The sequence below is a fragment of the Dipodomys ordii genome, unplaced genomic scaffold, assembly GCF_000151885.1.
Source record: "Dipodomys ordii isolate 6190 unplaced genomic scaffold, Dord_2.0 Scaffold2, whole genome shotgun sequence".
Taxonomy (NCBI): Eukaryota; Metazoa; Chordata; class Mammalia; order Rodentia; family Heteromyidae; genus Dipodomys; species Dipodomys ordii.
The window spans coordinates 9,693,058-9,712,750 of record NW_012267218.1 but is presented as its reverse complement, the minus strand read 5'-3'; the positions used below and the strand labels follow the sequence as shown (position 1 = coordinate 9,712,750).

Genomic DNA, 19,693 nt, shown 5'->3' with positions numbered 1-19,693 from the left:
GCACCTCCTTAAAATATTGTGTGTATTGTAAACTATTTGGCCAAGATCATAGAATTTAATGTAGAGTTTGAAGCAGCCCTTTCAACAAATCATTTAATTACTGAACTATTTCTATGTTAATTACTGTAAAAATATATATTGTTTTCAGAGGTCAACTACTCTGACTTATTTTTTTTTGGGGGGGTAGGGAGTAAGGTATGTAGTTTTTGTTTTTTTTGCCAGTGAGGGGGATTGAACTCTGAGCCTAGGCTCTGTCCTTGAGCTTCCTTTGTCCAAGGATAATGCTCTACCACTTGAGCCAAACAACAACACTCCTGGCTTTTTCTGAGTAGTATATTATTGGAGATAATCGTCTCATGGACTTTCCTGCCTGGGCTGGCTTTGAACTGTGATCCTCAGATTTCAGCCTCCTACGCTAGGATTATAGGTATGAGCCACTGGAACCTGGCTTACTCTGAATTTTTAAAATGTAAATTATTCATCACATCCATGACATATAAAAACATGGAAGTGTATTTTCCAAGTTGCTCAATCTTGTAACCCTAACATCATCATTGTACAAATTTAATCCTGGTAAGACGAATTATACATTAGAAAAATGATACCAATAGTTTAAATATTAAACATAAAAGTGTTCCCAATTAGTAAAACAGAATGGAAATTTTTACATGCTTCTTAGCAGGACAGTTTTTCTTGATAGTAGATTCATAAGCAATGGCATTTGTTTCTATTGACTAATCAATTAAAAGAATTGAATATAAACAGATAAATTAGGCCAAACAAGATGAAGATCAATGGTGATTCCAAATCTGCCTGTCAAATGTAACAGTTTAAAAACAAACTAAACACATTCAAATGTATCCAGTGTATGTTCAGCTCTGCTTCAAAAGCCTCTAATAAAAGTCAACAAGCCATATTTTCTCAATATGACATAATTTTCTTTCCTTTTTAACTGAGATGTATAATATAAAGTTTATAAAACTCTAAAATTAAAACTCTGCATTGCATATTGGCTTTTCTACTTTTATACTAGGTAGCTCATCAAGTATATGAAAGTTTAATGTAATTTTTCAAAGGGAATAAGGCCAAATGTCCATGGAAAATATGATTCACCGTGATGACACAAATGTTGAATGATAGCACATTTATTTGCAAGTCTTAGGGAGAGGCAATGAACTCACCCCTAGCAGTTTTAAAGTTTCATGGTTCTTCTGAAACGTTTTCAATTGTTGAAAGAAAATCTTAGATTTTAAAAAATAATGTCTGATTTTGTGAGAATAACTTCAGAAAAAATTAATTGGCACAAAACCATGACTAAAAATATCTGTTCTATCCAAGAAAAAGTTATTTTCCTAATCATAAATAAAAATATTTTTTCATCTCTTTTAGTAAGCAATAAATCCTACATCAAAAAACTTTCCCTGATAAAATGTGTGCAGCCACACACCATTAGGGGTAACACACCATACTTACACTTCTTTATGTAGTTGGCGTTAACACATTGTATTTGTACTTCTCTATGTAGTTGGCTGCAATTTCTTCTTGAATTCTAGTTTATATACAATTCAGCATTTATAAGGGCCTCGAGAAGGGTTGAGCATAAGGGATAAAGAGCAAGTAACAATCTAAAACACCCATTTCAGACAGACATGGTTAATTTTCACCCAAATCATGCCACTGCAATAACCCAGCAAGAAACTTTGTATCCCCGTAAAAGAAAGTTTATCAAAATTAAGGACTTTCCTATTTACAAGCTCATTAAGTACTGTGACTTCTACAATTCTTAAGCTATTCAGACATGATGCAAGTGTCAAATTATATTATAAATTTCATTAGTAAATTATTTTCATGTTCCAGATCACCATCTTTGTTTAACTACACTGCTAAAAACTGTGAAGCAGATATCTACGTTCCAGGAACCAGTTGTAAACAGAGCACAAAGCTCCAGTCATAGAATAGATCAAATGAACCTACTGCTAACCTAAGCTTAAGGGCGGAATTTCACATATCATATATTCATGGTGGGTGCATGCGCTAAGTCTTAGGAGTTGATCTGCTGTGTACTATTCTTTGCCTACCTTTCTCAATTGGAGAAGAAATAAGGTGCAAGAAGAAGGGTTACAATGAAGCTCAGAGATTGTGATATAATGAAAAGAGATCCAGAAGGCATAGGAGAAAGCACTTGCTCACACATTTCAAAGCAAAACAAAATAAAAAGCTTGTTTATTCTCAAATACGTGTGCAAAGCTGATTTCAGAGTTTAGGAATGCACCGAACTCATGAAATAATGATCCCACTGTAGAAGACTTAAAAGCAGATGCTCAGAAAAGATTTCAAAAGAATTGTAAAAAAAAAAAAGACGAAAAAATTAATGTGAAAACCAGATAGCAGAGACGTCGTGATCAGAGACAGTAACAAAAGAAAACATCCAAATGCACACTACATGTAATTAGGGGAAGAAAGGCTGATCTTTCTGGAGCCCTATTTAATAGTATCAAGATGGATGACAGAGACACTTTCCTAAAAGGTCAATTTGGTTAATGCAAAATAAAGCAATTATTAGATGATTAACATGAGCCAAATTACAGCAGAATGAAAAAGAAAACAGTATAGAACAAGTTCTGGCAAGAGCTAATTGGTGTGCTTGCAAACAGAACCCTAATAATTCAGGTGTTAGATATTGCACACTGAAAAAAAAACCCAAAAAGGTACATTTAGAAAAACTATTTTACATTTCTTTAATTGCTGAATGCCTCTTTGGCTAGTGTCTGGAGGATCATAATCAAGTCTGCACCTGGCCCATATTTTCACTCTCTCATCATTTTGTCTGCATACTACCTAAGTGTCTCCCTTCCTCTGGTGAACACTGGTACCTCTGACACATGACCAAAATGGACCCTATGCTGTAATCACGCACGACAATGTTAGGAAGTATGAATATGGAAATGATTTGTAAAGGGATCACTGTTTTCTTTCTGTTTTTAAATTGTTTTGCACAGTCTCTAAAGACATGGTCACAGCTGCCTGAAGCATGTCTTCTTCACTCATGACATCACCTGCTGGGAGAGAAAACACAGCCTTTCTTAAAACTTTCTCTACAACTTGTCATGAAAAAGGTAAATTCTTAGGAAATGGATTTATTACTTTCATTTTTTAAAAAATGATTTTAATAAAAAAAATAAAATTCACCCTTTTAAAGTTTAAGAATCTTTGACAGATACAGGGAGTTGCATACCCAATACCACCATCAAGATACACACCATTCCACTGTCCTTCCAAGTTCCTCTTTGCGACCAATCCCTGGCAACCAATCCCCCATCACAGGCCACCACCACTATGTTCTCTCAGTTAAACAGCTTTCCCTTTCATATAAATGGAATCATACAGGAAGTATATAGGTAATAAAGCGAAAAGAGCCTTGAACATGTCTCTCCACTGAGCTCAATGCATTTGAGATTTACTGTGTATATTAATATTTTGGAAAACTTTATTTGGAAGTAATTGGCAATTCACAGGAAGCCGCAAAGATGGGAGAGATTCCGTGTTTTGATTCAGCTCAATTTCAACCAAAAGTTCTTTCTTTCTTTTTTGGTCTCTCATGGGGCTTGAACTCTGGGTTTGGGCACTGTCCCTCAGCTCTTCAGCTCAAGGCAAGTGCTCTACCACTTGAACTACAGCGCCACTTCCAGTTTTCTGGTGGTTTACCGGAGATAAAGAGTCTTATGGACTTTCCTGCCTGGGCTGGCTTTGAACGGTGATCCTCAGATCTCAGCCTCCTGAGTAGCTAGGATTAGAGGCCTGAACCACTTATATAACTAAAACTGAAACCCAAATCTGGATACTGACCTTTGCAAGTTAAGTGTAGTTCTAGATGGCATTTTTTTTTCACATATGTGGATTCATGGAACCACACTGCCACCACCCACCACATTCAGAGAATGGTCCTTGCCTTTGTCTGCCAGGCTCTTCACATTATATCCTACCTATATGTGGCCTGGTACCCACAATCTTCAGCAAAGGTAGAAAGAGCTATTCATACCCTAAGAAGACACCCTGCCCAAATTACTGAAGGTCACCTTGCTCCCAATAGTACTTCACACCCAGATCACTCCGAAGACAAAAATCCATGTTAGTCCCTTTGAGTAAGTCCTTCCTTTATGGAAGGCCACTCTTTCAGACAGACTTATTGCTAGACCCCTACTTGACCTGGTATGTCATTCCTCTAGGAGCAATCATCATAGCACAAACAAGACTTGGCAGACGGCTGGGAATGTAGCTTCGTGGTAGAGTGCTTGCCTTGCATGTATGAAGCCCTGGGTTCAATTCCTCAGTACCACACACACAGAAAGAGTGTCTTAAAACTCTTCTCCAAGATAAGGAGCCCTTAAAGTCCAACAAGTACAGTTAAATTTTCAGTTATTTGCCCTTGGATTCAGAACTAAGATAGCACCTCTGTTTAAAAACTTGCTGACTTCCACCTACCACAGTGAGCCCACAGCAGATCCATTGTTCTGACACACTCCAGGCCATAAAGTTACAAATGATGCTACAACATCTTTCACCACTTACCATGGAATACTCTAGTGCCTCTAAGCCCCTAGACCTGGCTTCATTCAATTTCATTCAGATATCCAATGACATCATGCTGTGTCCCCAAGGACTACTTCATAATCTTCTGCAAAACAAATATATAGGCGGGGACATCTCTATGATCCTAAGTAGCTCAAAGTAGTTAAGCGAGGATGAGATTTTTGCTTTATTAAAACAAGGATTGAAGCTAGGTATCCGTGGCTCACACCTGTAATCCTAGCTACTCAGGAGGCTGGGATCTGAGGATCACAGTTCAAAGCCAGCCTGGGCAAGAAAGTCCGTGAAACTCTTATCTCCAATAAACCACCAGAAAACCATAAGTGGCGTTATAGTTCAAGTGGTAGAGCACTTGCCTTGAGCTGAAGAGCTGAGGGGCAGCGCTCAGGCCCAGAGTTCAAGCCCCATGACCAATAAAATAAATAAATAAATAAAACAAGGATTGAGCCAGGCACTGGTGGCTCATGCGTATAATCCTAGCAACTCAGGAGGCTCAGAACTGAAGATGATGGTTCAAAGTCTGCTCAGGCAAGAAAATGGTGAGACCCTTCAGTAAATTACTTAGAAAAAGCTGGAGGTGGTGCCATGGCTCAAATGGTAGAGAACTAGCTCTGAGTACAAAGAGGTCAGGGACAGTGCCCAGGCCCTGAGTTCAAGTCCCAGGACTGGCAAAACAACGACAACAACAACAGCAAACAACAAACAAAACAGTGAGGCTGCAAGTTTTTCTAACTGGCTGTGATAAAATGACTTTTAAAATTCACCCATTTATTATGTTGTTTTCTTTCCTTTCTTTCTTTCTTTCCTTTTTTTTTTTTTTTAAAGTAAGGCTTGAACTCCAGGCATAGGCATTGTTTCTGAGCATTTTTGCTCAAGGCCAGCACTCTACCACTTCAAGGCACAGCTCCACTTCCAGTTTTTAGGTGGTGAATTAGAGATGAACCTCATGAATTTTCCTGCCTAGTCTGGCTTTAAACCTTGATGCTCAGATCGCAGCCTCTTGAGTAGCTAGGATTACAGGTAAGAGATACCAGCAACAGGAACTTCTAACTTTTTTGGTGATTAATTGGAGATAAAGAGTCTCATGGACTTTCCTCCCCACGCTGGCTCAGATATCAGCCTCTAGGGTAGCTAGGATTACAGCTGCGAGCCACTGGTGTCCAGTGGGTTTTCTTTTTTTGTATATTTTTTATTGTAAAAATACTGTTAAGAGCAAGGTAATGAATACATTTCCTATCGACAGTGAGTTGTTTTCTTACTGTATAGTTTTTGAGAGTTCTTTACAGATTCTCCTTCTGAGTCCTTTGTCAGTTTTGTTTTTCACTCAAGTTCTTCCACCAATAATTGGTCAAGGTTAAAGACCTATCAATCAAAGCCTAGTAGTGAATAACTACATTTTCTGTTGTTTGCTGAGTTACACTCAAGTGTCTTAATTGTGGCAAAATGTTTATTTTCCACCTACTAATGTTCATTATCTCTGGAGAATTTTTGGAGAATGTACTAATTATTATGATGTTCTATGTACTATAACTATAATTTTAAAATCAATTATTACTCATTGAGTTTTCTAGTTTACTCCTCTTTAGGGAAATTTAATAGATTACAAATTCATTTAAGAGTTTTAATAGGATTAATAGCTGGGTACCACTGGCTCACACCTGCAATTCTAGCTACTTAGGAAGCTGAGTTCCAGAGTATCTTGGTTTCACAGTATCTTTTCTTGACAGCAAAGTCCAAGAGATTACATCTTCAATTAGCAAAAAGTTGGGCTGGAGACATGGCTCTAGTTAAAGGACCAGCCAAGCAAGGAAGCTGAGCAAGCATGTCAAGCAGGCATGTGATCCTAAGATCAAACCCTGGTATTGACAAAAAATAATTAAGTTATAATATGATTAAAGAGTAAAGAAGGGCTGGGAATGTGGCTTAGTGGTAGAGTGCTTGCCTCACATACATGAAGACCCAGGTTTGATTCCTCAGTACTACATAAATAGAAAAAGCCAGAAGTAGCACTGTGGCTCAAGTGATAAGAGTCCTAGCCTTGAGTAAGAAAGGCTCAGGGACAGTGCCCAGGCCCAGAGTTCAAGCCCTCCCCAGGACTGGAAAGAAAAAAAAGAAAAAGAATAAAGAAAAGGAACATAAACCACAAATCACATGGAAGCTGTGGGTCAAATAGAGCATGCATATAAGTCAGGGTCAATTCCAGAGACTTGTACCTAGATCACTCCCAAGTCTTTCGGAACTTGTTGTTGGTCTTTCACATGGATATGAAACCTGTCCTGGTGGGTCTACCTGCTGCTGCTGCTGTTGCTGCCTGAAACATTCAAAGGTAAATACATGTTATAAAACAAATACCAAAAACCCTAAGAATAAGTGCATCATGAGAAGATCCACTTGATAAAAAGTAAGCTATTCTACATATCAAGTCACTAGCATAAATATCACAGAAAATAAGAATAATTAGTCTAATAAAAGTATAAAAAAATGTCCCAGTATGAAAATAGTACAAAAGTGTCCCTCCTTTAGGTATAAAATCTGAGTATGAAACAAATTAAGAGGTATTTAAACCAGTGACTTCAGAGTGTCTAGCACTTATTCTATATGCAACTGTTAGCTTAAAGATCCTTAATTCTGTTAAAAGCAACTGAAAAGTACCTTTGAGAAGACAGATAAAGCATCTCAAATTACTATTCAAGTTAGTGTTACCTTTCAATGGCTAGTTCCTTCTCATCATTCAGATCTGAGCTTAAAATACCTCCCAGAGATGCTCTCAACACTCCACTTCAAGCAGCTTCCTGGATACGAAGAAATTCATGACTTCCTTTTCCTTACCACTACCACATACTGTTCTGTTTGGCTTCCCCTTTATGGTACAAGCTATCTTGTACCTTATCTTGATCTATTTCTTATTTATCATTGGTTTTTGTGCCAGTCCTGAGACTTGAACTCAAGGCCCAGGTGCTATTCCTGAGCTTTTTTGCTCAAGGGTAGCACTCTATCATTTGAGCCACAGTTCCACTTCTGGAGATAAGACTTTCATGGACTTTCCTGCCAAAGCTGGCTTTGAACCACAATCCTTAGCCTCTTGAGTAGCTAGAATTACAGGAATGAGCCACTGGTGCCTGGCTTCCACTGAGTTTTATGCCAGCCAATATTAAAAACAAACACAAAATGGGGCACTTGTGGCTCACAGCTGTAATCCTAGTTACTCAGGAAGCTGAGATCTGAGGATCATGGTCTGAAGCCAAACTGGGCAGAAAAACCAGAGATTTCATTTCCAAAGAATCAGCAAAAATGCTCAACTGCAGATGGGACTCAAGTGGTAGGGAGTCAGCTATGAGTAAAAAACCAAGCAAGAGCACTAGGTTCTAAGTTTAATCTGCAGAACTAGCACAAAAAACAAACCAACAAACACCAAGAAAATAGCTTATAACTCCTCTCAGCAACATGTAGCTATCTAAAACATTTTGCAAATACGATTATTATTACAAGAATATGTAACATTATTGAGAATATGTATAATTTTCTCTGGCTCTCAAGTTTGTACCAGTTTAGGTCAAACCAGGAGACTGAGAATGAAGGCCTATGCTGGTCAGCATCTACAACTGAAGCAACAACCCTCCAGCCAGTAAGGAAACACACCAATACCCCAATATTTGAAAAGAATACTTAGTTGAACAAAATATTTACTAAAAAGCACTAGTAACTCCTTTCCTTTTTGCTGTTTTGGTGATACTGTGGTTTGAATTCAGGACTTTGTTTTTAGTCAGCTTGATATTGCCTTTTGTTTCTGACTTGGAAGCAGAGGATCTGAGTATTTACAAATATTGTTTTATTTTGCTTTACAAAAAAGAAAAGAGGACTGGGAATGTGGCTTAGTGGTAGAGTGCTTGCTTAGCATGCATGAAGCCCTGGGTTTGATTCCTTAGTACCACATAAACAGAAAAAGCCAGAAATGGCACTGTAGCTCAAGTGGTGGAGTGCTCTCCTTGAGCAAAAGGCCAGATCAAGCTCAAGGACTGGCAAAAAGAAAAAAAAAAAGAAATGAACTCATTGGGGCTGGGAAGGTGACTCAGTGGTAGAGTGTTTGTCTTGCATCCATGAGGCCCTGGGTTCGATTCCTCAGCACCACATAAGCAGAAAAAGCGAGAAGTGGTACTGTGGCTCAACTGGTAGAGCACTTGAAGAGCTGAAGAGCTCAGGGACAGAGCCCAGGCCCAGAGTTCAGGCCCACAACTGACAGAAAAAAAAAAAAAGGGAAGATAACTACTGATAATTACAAATAATAGATAACTACACAAATAAAAGATAACTACTGAAGATAACTACAATGGATGATGCTCTGATAGGGTCACAGAAATCTCTCTGAGACTATTTCTGGATCCGACCTGAGGGTTTAGGAACTAGATGATGCGGATGTACCATCTGTCTATGCCCCCGATGTCTCCCCTGATGTCTGTGGTTCCCTGCTAAAGTAGCACTGAGCAGGACCATGAACCATCTGTCATCTCTATTTGGGAACATGAATCCTTACCACAAATGTTTCTTCTACTAACTTGCAAAAAACTCTGAAGGGTTAGTAGGTACCCAAGAAGCAAATTCAAAGACTCAATGGGCACTTCTCTTCCTTTCCCCTAACTCCATTTTTCTTTTTCTTTTCATTTTGTGGGTTGTGGGTGCTGTCCATGAGCTCTTTTGACCAAGACCCACTTCCAGCTTTTTTTTTTCTGCTTATGGGGTGCTGAGGAATCGAACCAAGGGCCTCATGCATGCAAGGCAAGCGCTCTACCACTGAGCTACCTTCCCAGCCCCTGACAGTTTTCTTTTGATGAACAAAATCTTGTAGCTTTTCTTTACCTAAATAATCTCATGTCATGTTGTCTGACACTAGAACAAAGTTTCTCCTTTACAACTACTGTTTTTCTCTGTGAGGTACTAGGGGTTAACTCAGGGTCCAGGCTTTCTCTTAGCTTTTTAAATCAAGCCTGGCACTCTACTACTTGAGCCTCACCTCTTCTGGCTTTTCAGTGATTAAATGAAGATAAGAGTCTCATAGACTTTCCTATCCCAGCTGGCTTCAAACATCGATCCTTAGATCTCAGCCTGCTGAATAGCTAGGTTTAAGGCCTGAGCACACTAGTACCCAGCCCTCTAAAACTAAATTTATTTCATACTTTATCTGCTATAATATTTTTTTAAAAAAATCATTGGTTACTACCTGACCTCTAATTATTTGCCTAGCGACTAAATAGCCAAAGCAAATATTAAATATGCAACTTTAATTTGTACCAACTACTTTACTTTTCAAAGTAGGCCTCTCTCTTCTTCCGCAGCTCTTCTGAAGTAAGATTTGTACTTGATGATTGTGGAGTATCTTGACAAACATTTCTGGAACTACCTGAAAACAAAATAAGCAGAACAAATAACAACTGTTTTCCTTTTTTTTTTTTTTTTTTGTGCCAGTCCTGGGGCTTCTATTCAGGGCCTGGATGCTGTCCTTGAGTTTCTTTTGCTCAAAGGTAGCACTCTACTACTTAAGCCACAGTGCCACTTCTGGCTTTTTCTGCTTATGTGGTACTGTGGAATTGAATCCAGGGCTTCATGCATGGTAGGCAAGCACTCTACCACTAAACTATATTCTCAGTCCCAGCAACTGTTTTCTTTCCAATTCTTTGAGTAAACTTTGAACAGTGTTCCTCAAGCCAGGTTCCAGTGGTTTGGGCCTGTATACTAGCTACTCTGGAGGGTGAGATCTAAGAATTGTGGTTTGAAGCCAGCCAGGGTAGAAAAAACATTCCTAAGAGACTCATCTCCAATTAACCACCAATAATTCTGAAGTGGAATTGTGGCTTAAGTAGTAGAGTGCTAGTCTTGAGCAAAAAAACTTAGGGAGAGTGGCTAGGCCTTGAGTTCAAGCCTCAGGACAGGCAGTGCATGTGAGCACACACAAACACATACACAGACACAGACACGCACAAAAATCCCAAAAGGCTGTGAAAGTCTTAGGGAAATGTTGATTAAGATCTAACGTAGCCAGCACCAGTGGCTCAAGCCTGTAATCCTTGCTATTCAAGAGGCTGAGATCTGAGGATGGCAGTTTGAAAATGAAGCCAGCCCAGGGAGGAAACTCCCTGAGACACTTAATTTCAATAAACTAAGTGGTGCTGTGGCTCAAGTGGTAGAGCATCCACAATGAACAAAAGAAGCTGAGGGACAGTGCCCAGGCCCAGAGTTCAAGCCCCAGAACGAGGAAAAAAAAATCTACTGTAGATCCTAAATCAAACATAGGTCTATGGCAACAAAACATGATACCCATACATTTATATGAGATACAGCAGCCGTGAGAATGTAAGCCCGACAGCCAACTTGGGTCTGAGAAGTTATCATTACTACATTTGTGATGAATGGATTAAAAATACAAACAGGGCTGGAAAGGTGGCCCAGTGGTACAGCGCATGCCTTGCATTCATGAGGCCCTGGGTATTATAATTCCTCAGCACCACATAAGCAGAAAAAAGCCAGAAGTAGCACTGTGACTCAAGCGCTAGCCTTCAGCTGAAGAGCTCAGGGATAGTGCCCAGGCCCAGAGTTCAGGCCCCACAACTGGCAGAAAATAAATAGATAAGTAAATAAAACTAATAAAAATATATTAAAAATGAATCTACAGGGCTGGGAATGTGACTTAGTGGTAGAATTCTTGCCTAGCATGCATGAAGCCCTGGGGGCAGCGCCCAGGTTCTGAGTTCAAGCCACAAGACTGGCCAAAAAAAAAAAAAAAAAGAATCTACACCTGCAAGGCATGATATTCCTCACAACAATTTAAAGATAGATGTTCATAAAACAAGTCCATACTCATCTATGCTCAACATCTGATATTACCTAACAACTAAATGTTTGCATGTTCTCACAAGTCTGTCAACCACAGATTCTACACAAATTGGGGGATTGCGTGGCAAGAATAGATTATATAGAAAGAACAAATGATAAAGGCTGGTTTCTATTCATCACTGGGCTGGTCATCAAGCTGGCTCTATGAATCAAGTTTACCATGTGGTGTACTCAGGAGGTATGCCTAGAAGCATGAGAGGTTCAGGATTAAAAAGTAATCTTCAGGGGGCTGGGAATGTGGCTTAGTGTTAGAGCTCCTCAGTACCATATAAACAGAAAAGGCCAGAAGTGGCACTGTGGTTCAAGTGACAGGGTGTAGCCTGGAGCAAAGCAGCAGCTCAGGGACAGTGCCCAGACCCTAAGTCCAAGCCCCAGGACTGGCCAAAAAAAAAAAAAAAGTAATCTGCATATCAGTGTAAGCTCAATTATACTTAGATATTTAAGGAATTCAAATGAGTACTGTCATCAGAGAGTCCAAGCAAGCTTATATGAATTAAGAGTATACCAAAGGTACAAAAATAAACTATACATCAAACTTTTTGATGGTAGTGGCGTTTGAAATTAGGGCTCTGTGTTGCTAGGCAGGCATTCTACCACTTGAGCCATATCCCTAGGTCTTTTTTTTGCTTTCATTCTTTTCGAGATAGGGTCTCATATTTTTTTCCAGAATCTTGGACAAGGATCTACCTTGCCTCATGAATAGCTCAGATAGTTGTGTGTCACCATGCCCAATTTATTTATGAGATGGGAGTCTTAGGCTTCAGACTGATCTTTCTGATCTCCGCTTCCTATGCAGTTGGGATTAGATATATGCACCACCATTCCTAGCCATACTTTTAAGTAAGCCACATTGAGCTATGTTAGCTATATCTCAGCATTTCACTCTGCCTGCATTCCCTAGGGAATGCATCTGAACTTTCCTCTGTTGATGGCTTTTATCACTACAAAAGTGTGCTTAAGCCTTAACATAGTTAAGAAATGTTCTGTTCTGCGTTTCTGCTGGTAGCAGGGTTTGAACTTAAGAGCCTTGACTTGGGATTTGCTTTGCTTACTCAATTGGCAATCTATCACTTGAGCCACATATTTAGCTTTTTGCAGTTGATTTTGGAGATGGACTTTTGTGGACTTTCCCTGCCCTGGCAGGCTTCAAACCAAGATCCTCTAGATTTCAACCTCCTGAGTAGGTAGGATTTTAGGCATGAGTCACAAAAAATTCAACAGTGTGGAGTTTTTTGGCCAGTCCTGGGGCTTGAACTCAGGGCCTGGATGCTGTCCTTGAGCTTCTTTTGCTCAAGGCTAGCACTCTACCACTTAAGCCACATTCCCAGCTCCCTGGCCTTTCTACTCTGTTCACTGGCATGCATTTCCAAAATGACTGGTTTAGTAAAAGCCATCTGACTCCTCAAAGGTTAATCTCAATTATATTAGTTCAGGGTAACAACCAAATAGTGCAAATGAAAGTAAAACTGTTTTAGCTAAATTCAACTAATATAGGCCTAATACCTAGATTGTAAAAGTGATTTGTAATGTAAAAAATCTAAAAAGAAGCCGGGCGCTGGTGGCTCATGCCTGTAACCCTAGCTACTCAGGAGGCTGAGATCTGAGGATCGCAGTTCAAAGCCAGCCCGGGCAGGAAAGACCGTGAGACTCCTATCTCCAATAATAAACCACCAGAAAACCGGAAGTGGCGCTGTAGCTCAAGTGGTAGAGCACTCGTCTTGAGCTGAAGAGCAGAGGGACAGCGCCCAGGCCCAGAGTTCAAGCCTCACAACCGACCAAAAAAAAAAAAAATCTAAAAAGAAAAACTGATATATAGTTATTGCTATATAATATAGCTACTATATAGCTAATGCTTCTGCAGTACTTGGGAAGGAACTTATAACAGCATATTAACTTCAGGGAAACTAAGAACAATTGTGAACAAGTCTTCAAAGACAAAAAAAACAATACATATAATAGTATTTATAGGGGCTGAGAAGGTGGCTCAGTGGTAGAGTGCTTGCCTTGCATGCATGAGGCCCTGGGTTCAATTCCTCAGCACCACATAAGCAGAAAAAAAAGCCAGAAGTGGTGCTATGGCTCAAGTGGTAGCGTGCTAGCCTTGAGCTGAAGAGCTGAGGGACAGCGCCCAGGCCCAGAATTCAGACCCCACGACCGGACCCCCCCCTGCAAAAAAAGAGAAAAAAATAGTATTTATACCTTGCATACTAAGCTGAATAGCCCTTCGCAGATCTGCTTCTTCATCCTCCAGGTCTATTTCCTGGCGACTTAATGTCAGTGCTCTCTGCAGGCCCTCCTCATCTTCATCCAACATCCCTGACCCATCGCTTCCTTCTAAGACTCGTTCAAGATCTGTTTGAAGGACTCTAAAGAACAAAAGCACCATAATAACTGCAGCTCCATCTTCAATTTTAGAAGTAACATAAAGGCATTTGCAAAATAAAGATGTTAAGTCAGTTGAAAAACATTTTTCTAGCAGGGCGCCAGTAGCTCATGTCTGTAATCCTAGCTACTCAGGAGGTTTAGATCTGAAGACTGTGTTTGAAGCCAGCCCAGGCAGGAAAGTCCATGACTCTTATCTCTTAATTAATCACAGGAAAAGCCAGAAGAGGCGCTGTGGCTCAAGTGGTAGAGTGCTAGTCTTGAGCAAAAAGGAATGCAGGGACAGCTCCTAGGCCCAGAGTTCAAGACCCAGGACTGGTAATAAAAAACATTTTTTTCTGGAATAAAAGGTCTAGCAATATAAAGATTTTATGTTGCAATGTAATTCTTTTTTTTTCCCTTTTGGTCAGTCGTGGGGCTTGAACTCTGGGCCGGGACTCTGTCTCTGAGCTCTTCAGCTCAAGGCAAGTGCTCACCACAACATTTTCTGGTGGTTAATTGGAGATAAGAGTCTCATGGATTTTCCTGCCTGGGCTGGCATCTCAGCCTCGTGAGTAGTTAGGATTACAGGAGTGAACCACAGGCACCCAGCTGCATTGTAAGTTAATGTGTCATGTAATTCAAAATTCATTTAGGTTGATTCAATAAATATACTTAAAACAGAAAGTCATTTTAGTCAGGCACAGGAGTGTATGTCTATAGCCACGAACTATAACCATTCAGGAAGCTGAGACAGGAGGATGTCAAGTTTGTGGCCAATCTGGACAACACAGCAAGGCCCTGTCTCTTACAAGAAAAATAAGGGGGTGATGACATAGCTCAGTGCTAGAAGGCACCCCTAAAGACCAAGTTTCCATCCCTAGCACTGAGAAAAAGTATTAAAAAAAATAGTTGGTAGATTGCTTGCCAGGAATGCAAAAGGCTCCATGTTTGATGTCCAGCCCCACCAGAGTGAAATGGAGGACTGCGTGAACGGATGGATGACTTAAATGCAAGGTATAAAAGAGAATCACTGGGGCTGGGAAGGTGGCTCAGTGGTAGAGCACTTGCCTTGCATGCCTGAGGCCCTGGGTTCACTTCCTCAGCACCACATAAGCAAAAAGAAAAAAGCCGGAAGTGGCGCTGTGGCTCAAGTGGTAGAGTGCTAGCTTTGAGCTGAAGAACTGAGGGACAGCGCCCAGGCCCAGAGTTCAGGCCCCATGACTGGACCCCCCTCCAAAATAAAAGAGAGAGTCATTAATAGTCAAGGGATTACACATTAAATATAATCATAGAAATTTAATTCTTGCAATGAAATATTATAATATATGCTATACTTCAGCTTAATGTTTACCTCTGTTCTTTCAGTTGGGCTAATTCTTCTCCAATAAGTTTTGGTCTATGCATCTGCTGGACTCTGATCATCTGCAAAAGTTGGTCAGCTTCACAATCTGGGAGATCACCCTTAACAACAAATATAGAATAACCTAAAAAAAAGGCAAAAATAAACTAAAACAACTAGTAAGAACTTAAAAACTGACTTGGGAGAAAACATCAACATGTTCCTACCAGTCTATACTGGTATAATTGGAGCAGTAATAATTATAAGATGAAACATTCAAATGATGTTTTAACTGATCAACTTATAGTTAATACTTTGGTTTAAAAAGAAGAAAATAATTGATCATCTTTGGAGGACATATATAACCAACTCATTCTAAAACATAAAAGGTAAAGATTGTAACTAGTTGGTATAAGTTCTATTCATCATATGCAAGGCCATGGGTCCAATCCCACTACTGATGAACACAGGATAGACAGACACATAGACACAGACAAAAGATAAAGGGGGGAAAACCCTTTTCCTATATAAGCTGTACTTCAAGACTACCAAATAACATATGAGAGAGTTTATTTGTATACAATACTCCTGTTAATAGGCGCAGGAATGAAAGAACCCTAAATGACCTATTTATTTATTCCTCAATACATAAGTAAATCCAGGAAAAGAAAGTCTACAGTTAGATGTAAGAAAAAAAAGATCATTCCAGTGGATAGTCATTGCAACCCAGACACAAAAACATCACACATGGGGCTGGGAAGGGAGCTCAGTGGTAGAGTGCTTGCCTTACATGCATGAGGCCCTGGGTTTGATTCCTTGGCACCACATAAGCAGAAAAAGCTGGAACCAGTGCTGTAGCTCAAGTGGTAGAGCCTTAGCCTTGAGTTGAAGAGTTGAGGGAGAGTGCTCAGGCGCAGAGTTCAGGCCCACGACCAACAAAACAAAAAACAATAAAAAAAAAACAACCCATCAGACACAACTGGAGAGAAGAGACTTGAACACTGACTGGATATGCAGAGAAGAGGTGGAACACTTTCCAAGTCTTAGATCACAAGGCCCCAGGTTCCCATCTCAGCACCACAAAAGAAAAAAGAAATCACTAGGGTTAAATTTCTTAATGTGTGATGAAGTCTTGTGGCTATATATTTGTAGAAGTTTTCACTTTCAAGAAAGCTGGCTGAGGCTGGGTGCCGGTGGCTCATGCCTGTAATCCTAGTTACTCAGGAGGCTGAGATCTGAGGATCATGGTTCAAAGCTAGCCTGGGCAGAAAAGTCTGTGAGACTCTTATCTCCAATTAACCACCAGAAAACGGAAGTGGCGATGTGGCTTACATGGCAGAGTGCTTGCCCTGAGCTAAAGAGCTCAAGGACAGTGCCCAGGCCCAGAGTTCAAGCCTTCTACAACCAACAACAACAACAACAACAACAAAAAGAAAGCTGGCTGGATGCTGGTGGCTCACACCTATAATCCTAGTTATTCAAGAAGCTGAGATCTGAGGATTGTAGTTTGAAGTCTGAAGCCAGCCTGGGCAGACAAATCCAAGATACTGTTATCTCCAATTAGTCAGCAGAAAACTAGACGTGGAGGTACAGCTCAAATACTAAAGTGCTAGTTTTCAGCACAACAGGTGGCTAAGAGTATGAGGCCTGAGTTCAAAGCTCAGTATCTACACCAAAAAACAAAACACAAAAAAGTTGGGCACCTGAGTTCAAGCCAGAATATCAGCATACACAGGAAGAAGAGATTAAGCACAGAGGAATAGCAAATAAACACAAAAGGAAATGTTCTACATCCCTGGCCATAAAGGAGATGCAAATCAAAACAACTGGGGTGAGATTCCATCTCACCCCAGATAGACTGACCAACGTGGAAAATAGGAACAACAAATGCTGGCAGGGATGTGAGGGAAAAGAAACCCTGTTGCACTGTTGGTGGGAATGTAAACTAGGTAAACCACTCTGGAAGGTGATATGGAGTGCTGGGCACTGGTGGCTCACACCTGTAGTCCTAGCTCCTCAAAAGGCTGAGATCTGGGGATCCCAGTTCAAAGTCAGCTTGGGCAAAAAAGTCCCCATGAGACTCTTATATCTAATTAACCACTAAAAAACTGAAAGTGAAACTGTGACTGACAGTGATAGAGTTTTAGCCTTGAGCAAAAGAGCTCAGGGACAGGCCCTGAATTCAAGACCCACAACTGACCAAATAAAAAAACCCCAAAACAAAAAAACAAAACAAAGCCAACAAAATATAAACAGAACCTCCAATGACCCAGCCATACCACTCTTGGGCATGTACCTAAAACATTCCAAGTCAGGATATGGTAAAGACACTTGCACTGAAACACTACTCACAACAGCCAAGTTATAGAAACAGCCTAGATGCCCTTTAATAGATGAGTGGATCAATAAAACGTACATATACACAATGGAAATTTACTCATCCATTAGAAAAAGTAATAGGTTATTTGCAGGGAATAGATGGACCTAGAATAAATCAAGTGAAGTGAAAGCTCACAGATCTAAATTATATCTGGACATGATAATCTATATAGTACTTCAGGCAATCACACAGAGACTAAAGGAAGATTCTCTTAAGGGGGGGAACCAAGGTGTAATCACTTAAAATATTATTTACAGGGGCTGGGAAGGTGGCTCAGTGGTAGAATGCTTGCCTTGCATGCATGAGGCCCTGGGTTCAATTCCTCAGCACTACATCATAAGCAGAAAAGGCTGGAAGTGGACCTGTGGCTCAAGTGGTAGAACACTAGCCTTGAGGTGAAGAGCTGAGGGACAGTGCCGAGGCCTGGAGTTCAGGACCCACGACTGGCAAAAAAAACAAAACAAAAAACTATAGAAACAAATTCCAGGAAATGGAACAAGTGTTGTTATTCCCAGTGTTTGTTTTTGCTTTTTATTTTCTTTCTAGGGGATTAGATAGAGAACAAAAGAAAGGAGGAAAAGATGAATAAATTGAATCATGCTATTCATTATATACCTTATATACTATGTGGAATATGAACTATGTAATTTGTAGGCAGGGATGGGAAGGGGAAACTAAGAGAAAGCAAAGGAAGGGGTGACATTGTCCAAAAAAAAAATGTACTCATTACCTGACTTATGAAATTTTAACTGCTTTGTATAATGCCTTAGTAATAATTAAAAATTATATTAAAAAGAGATGAACAAAATATTTACAAAGAAAATGACAAAACATCTCAAAATATTAAAGCTGGGTAAAGGGCACATGAGAGATTACTGGCTTTCTCCCTTTTTATGTTTGTTTGGGAAAAAAACCAAATTTTTTGGGGGGATGCCAGGCCTAAGAACCTGCATGCTATCCCTGAGCTTTTTTGTCAAGGCTAGCAGTCTACCACTTGAGCCACAGATCCACTGCTGGCTTTTTAGTAGTTAATTGGAGGTAAGAGTCTCACAGACCTTCCTGCCTGGTTTGGCTTTGAATTGTGATGCTTAGATCTCAGTCTCCTAAGCAAGTAGGATCATAAGTACCCAGCTTGTGGGGAAAAAAAACAACTTTTTTTAAGTGAAGAGTGCTTTGTTCTTTTTAGAAAAAGGTATAATCAACTCTACCTTCAAAGAAAGGGAAGACTGGGAATTGAAAACTGGCACTGGCAATGCAGAGGCCACTGGTGACACAGACCTTTTAAGTGACTCACTCACTGCTTACAATGGAGAGACTAGAATGGGGTTAAGGATGAGAAAAGGGACAATTCTAAAGAGAAAATTTAAAATGGAAAGGCAATTAACAACCCATATATATATATATATATATATATATATATATATATATATATAGCTGAGAGGCTTTATTCTTAATTAGGGGAGATTTAAAAAAGAAAACAAAACAATTTCTGCACTGAGAAGGAAGAGAGTGTAGAGTCAAAACAAGAACATCCAGAGGAGGGGGAGGAGCTGGGATCCACCCACATCTTGGTTAAACATATTGCACAATTCATCTGTTTTACCTGGCTCAAAGCATAGTAAAGACAGAAGATGGTAGAAAGTTAAGGAAGTTCTGTGTTAACTGCTTCTATATTCTCAATAGAGTACAAGGTGGCTGTTTCACAACCCATCTCCTTTAAAACTGTAGCTATATAACCAAGATGTGTGTTATGTGTAAGAGGCAAGTAGCTACAGTTTTAAAGGAGGTAAGTTGTGAAACAACCACCTTGCGGAGTGGTACAAAAATGCAAGCTCAAAGCCAGGCGCTGGTGGCTCATGCCTGTCATCCTAGCTACTCAGGAGGCTGAACTCTGAGGATTACAGTTCAAAGCCAGCCCGGGCAGGAAAGTCTGTGAGACTCTTTTTTTTTTTTATTTCTTTTTCTGGGGTCCGGTCGTGAGGCCTGAACTCTGGGCCTGGGCGCTGTCCCTCAGCTCTTCTGCTCAAGGCTAATGCCCTTCCACTTGAGCCACAGCACCACTTCCGGCTTTTTTCTTTTTGCTTATGTGGTGCTGAGGAATTGAACCCAGGGCCTCAGGCATGCAAGGCAAGCGCTCT

The 19,693-nt window shown here is 40.1% G+C and overlaps 1 protein-coding gene across 8 annotated transcripts in view; it reads right to left on the bottom strand.

Moving 5' to 3' along the window:
- Nucleotides 1–409: 409 nt before the first annotated feature.
- The window catches only part of Atxn3 (ataxin 3), a 34,160-nt gene continuing 14,876 nt past the window's right edge, over nt 410–19,693 (bottom strand). For 5 of the 8 annotated variants that reach the window (XM_013016264.1, XM_013016299.1, XM_013016279.1 and 2 more), the window contains 5 exons: nt 15,188–15,320; nt 13,672–13,838; nt 9,886–9,982; nt 6,801–6,898; nt 410–3,059 (listed from right to left, as the gene is read on the bottom strand). In XM_013016264.1, coding sequence (XP_012871718.1) covers nt 2,962–3,059; nt 6,801–6,898; nt 9,886–9,982; nt 13,672–13,838; nt 15,188–15,320 — 593 coding nt within the window. In that variant the 3' untranslated portion in view covers nt 410–2,961. Of the gene's footprint in view, nt 3,060–6,800; nt 6,899–9,877; nt 9,983–13,671; nt 13,839–15,187; nt 15,321–19,693 lie in introns of those variants that run through there. The other 3 variants (XM_013016271.1, XM_013016315.1, XM_013016307.1) reach the window with 2 other exon arrangements.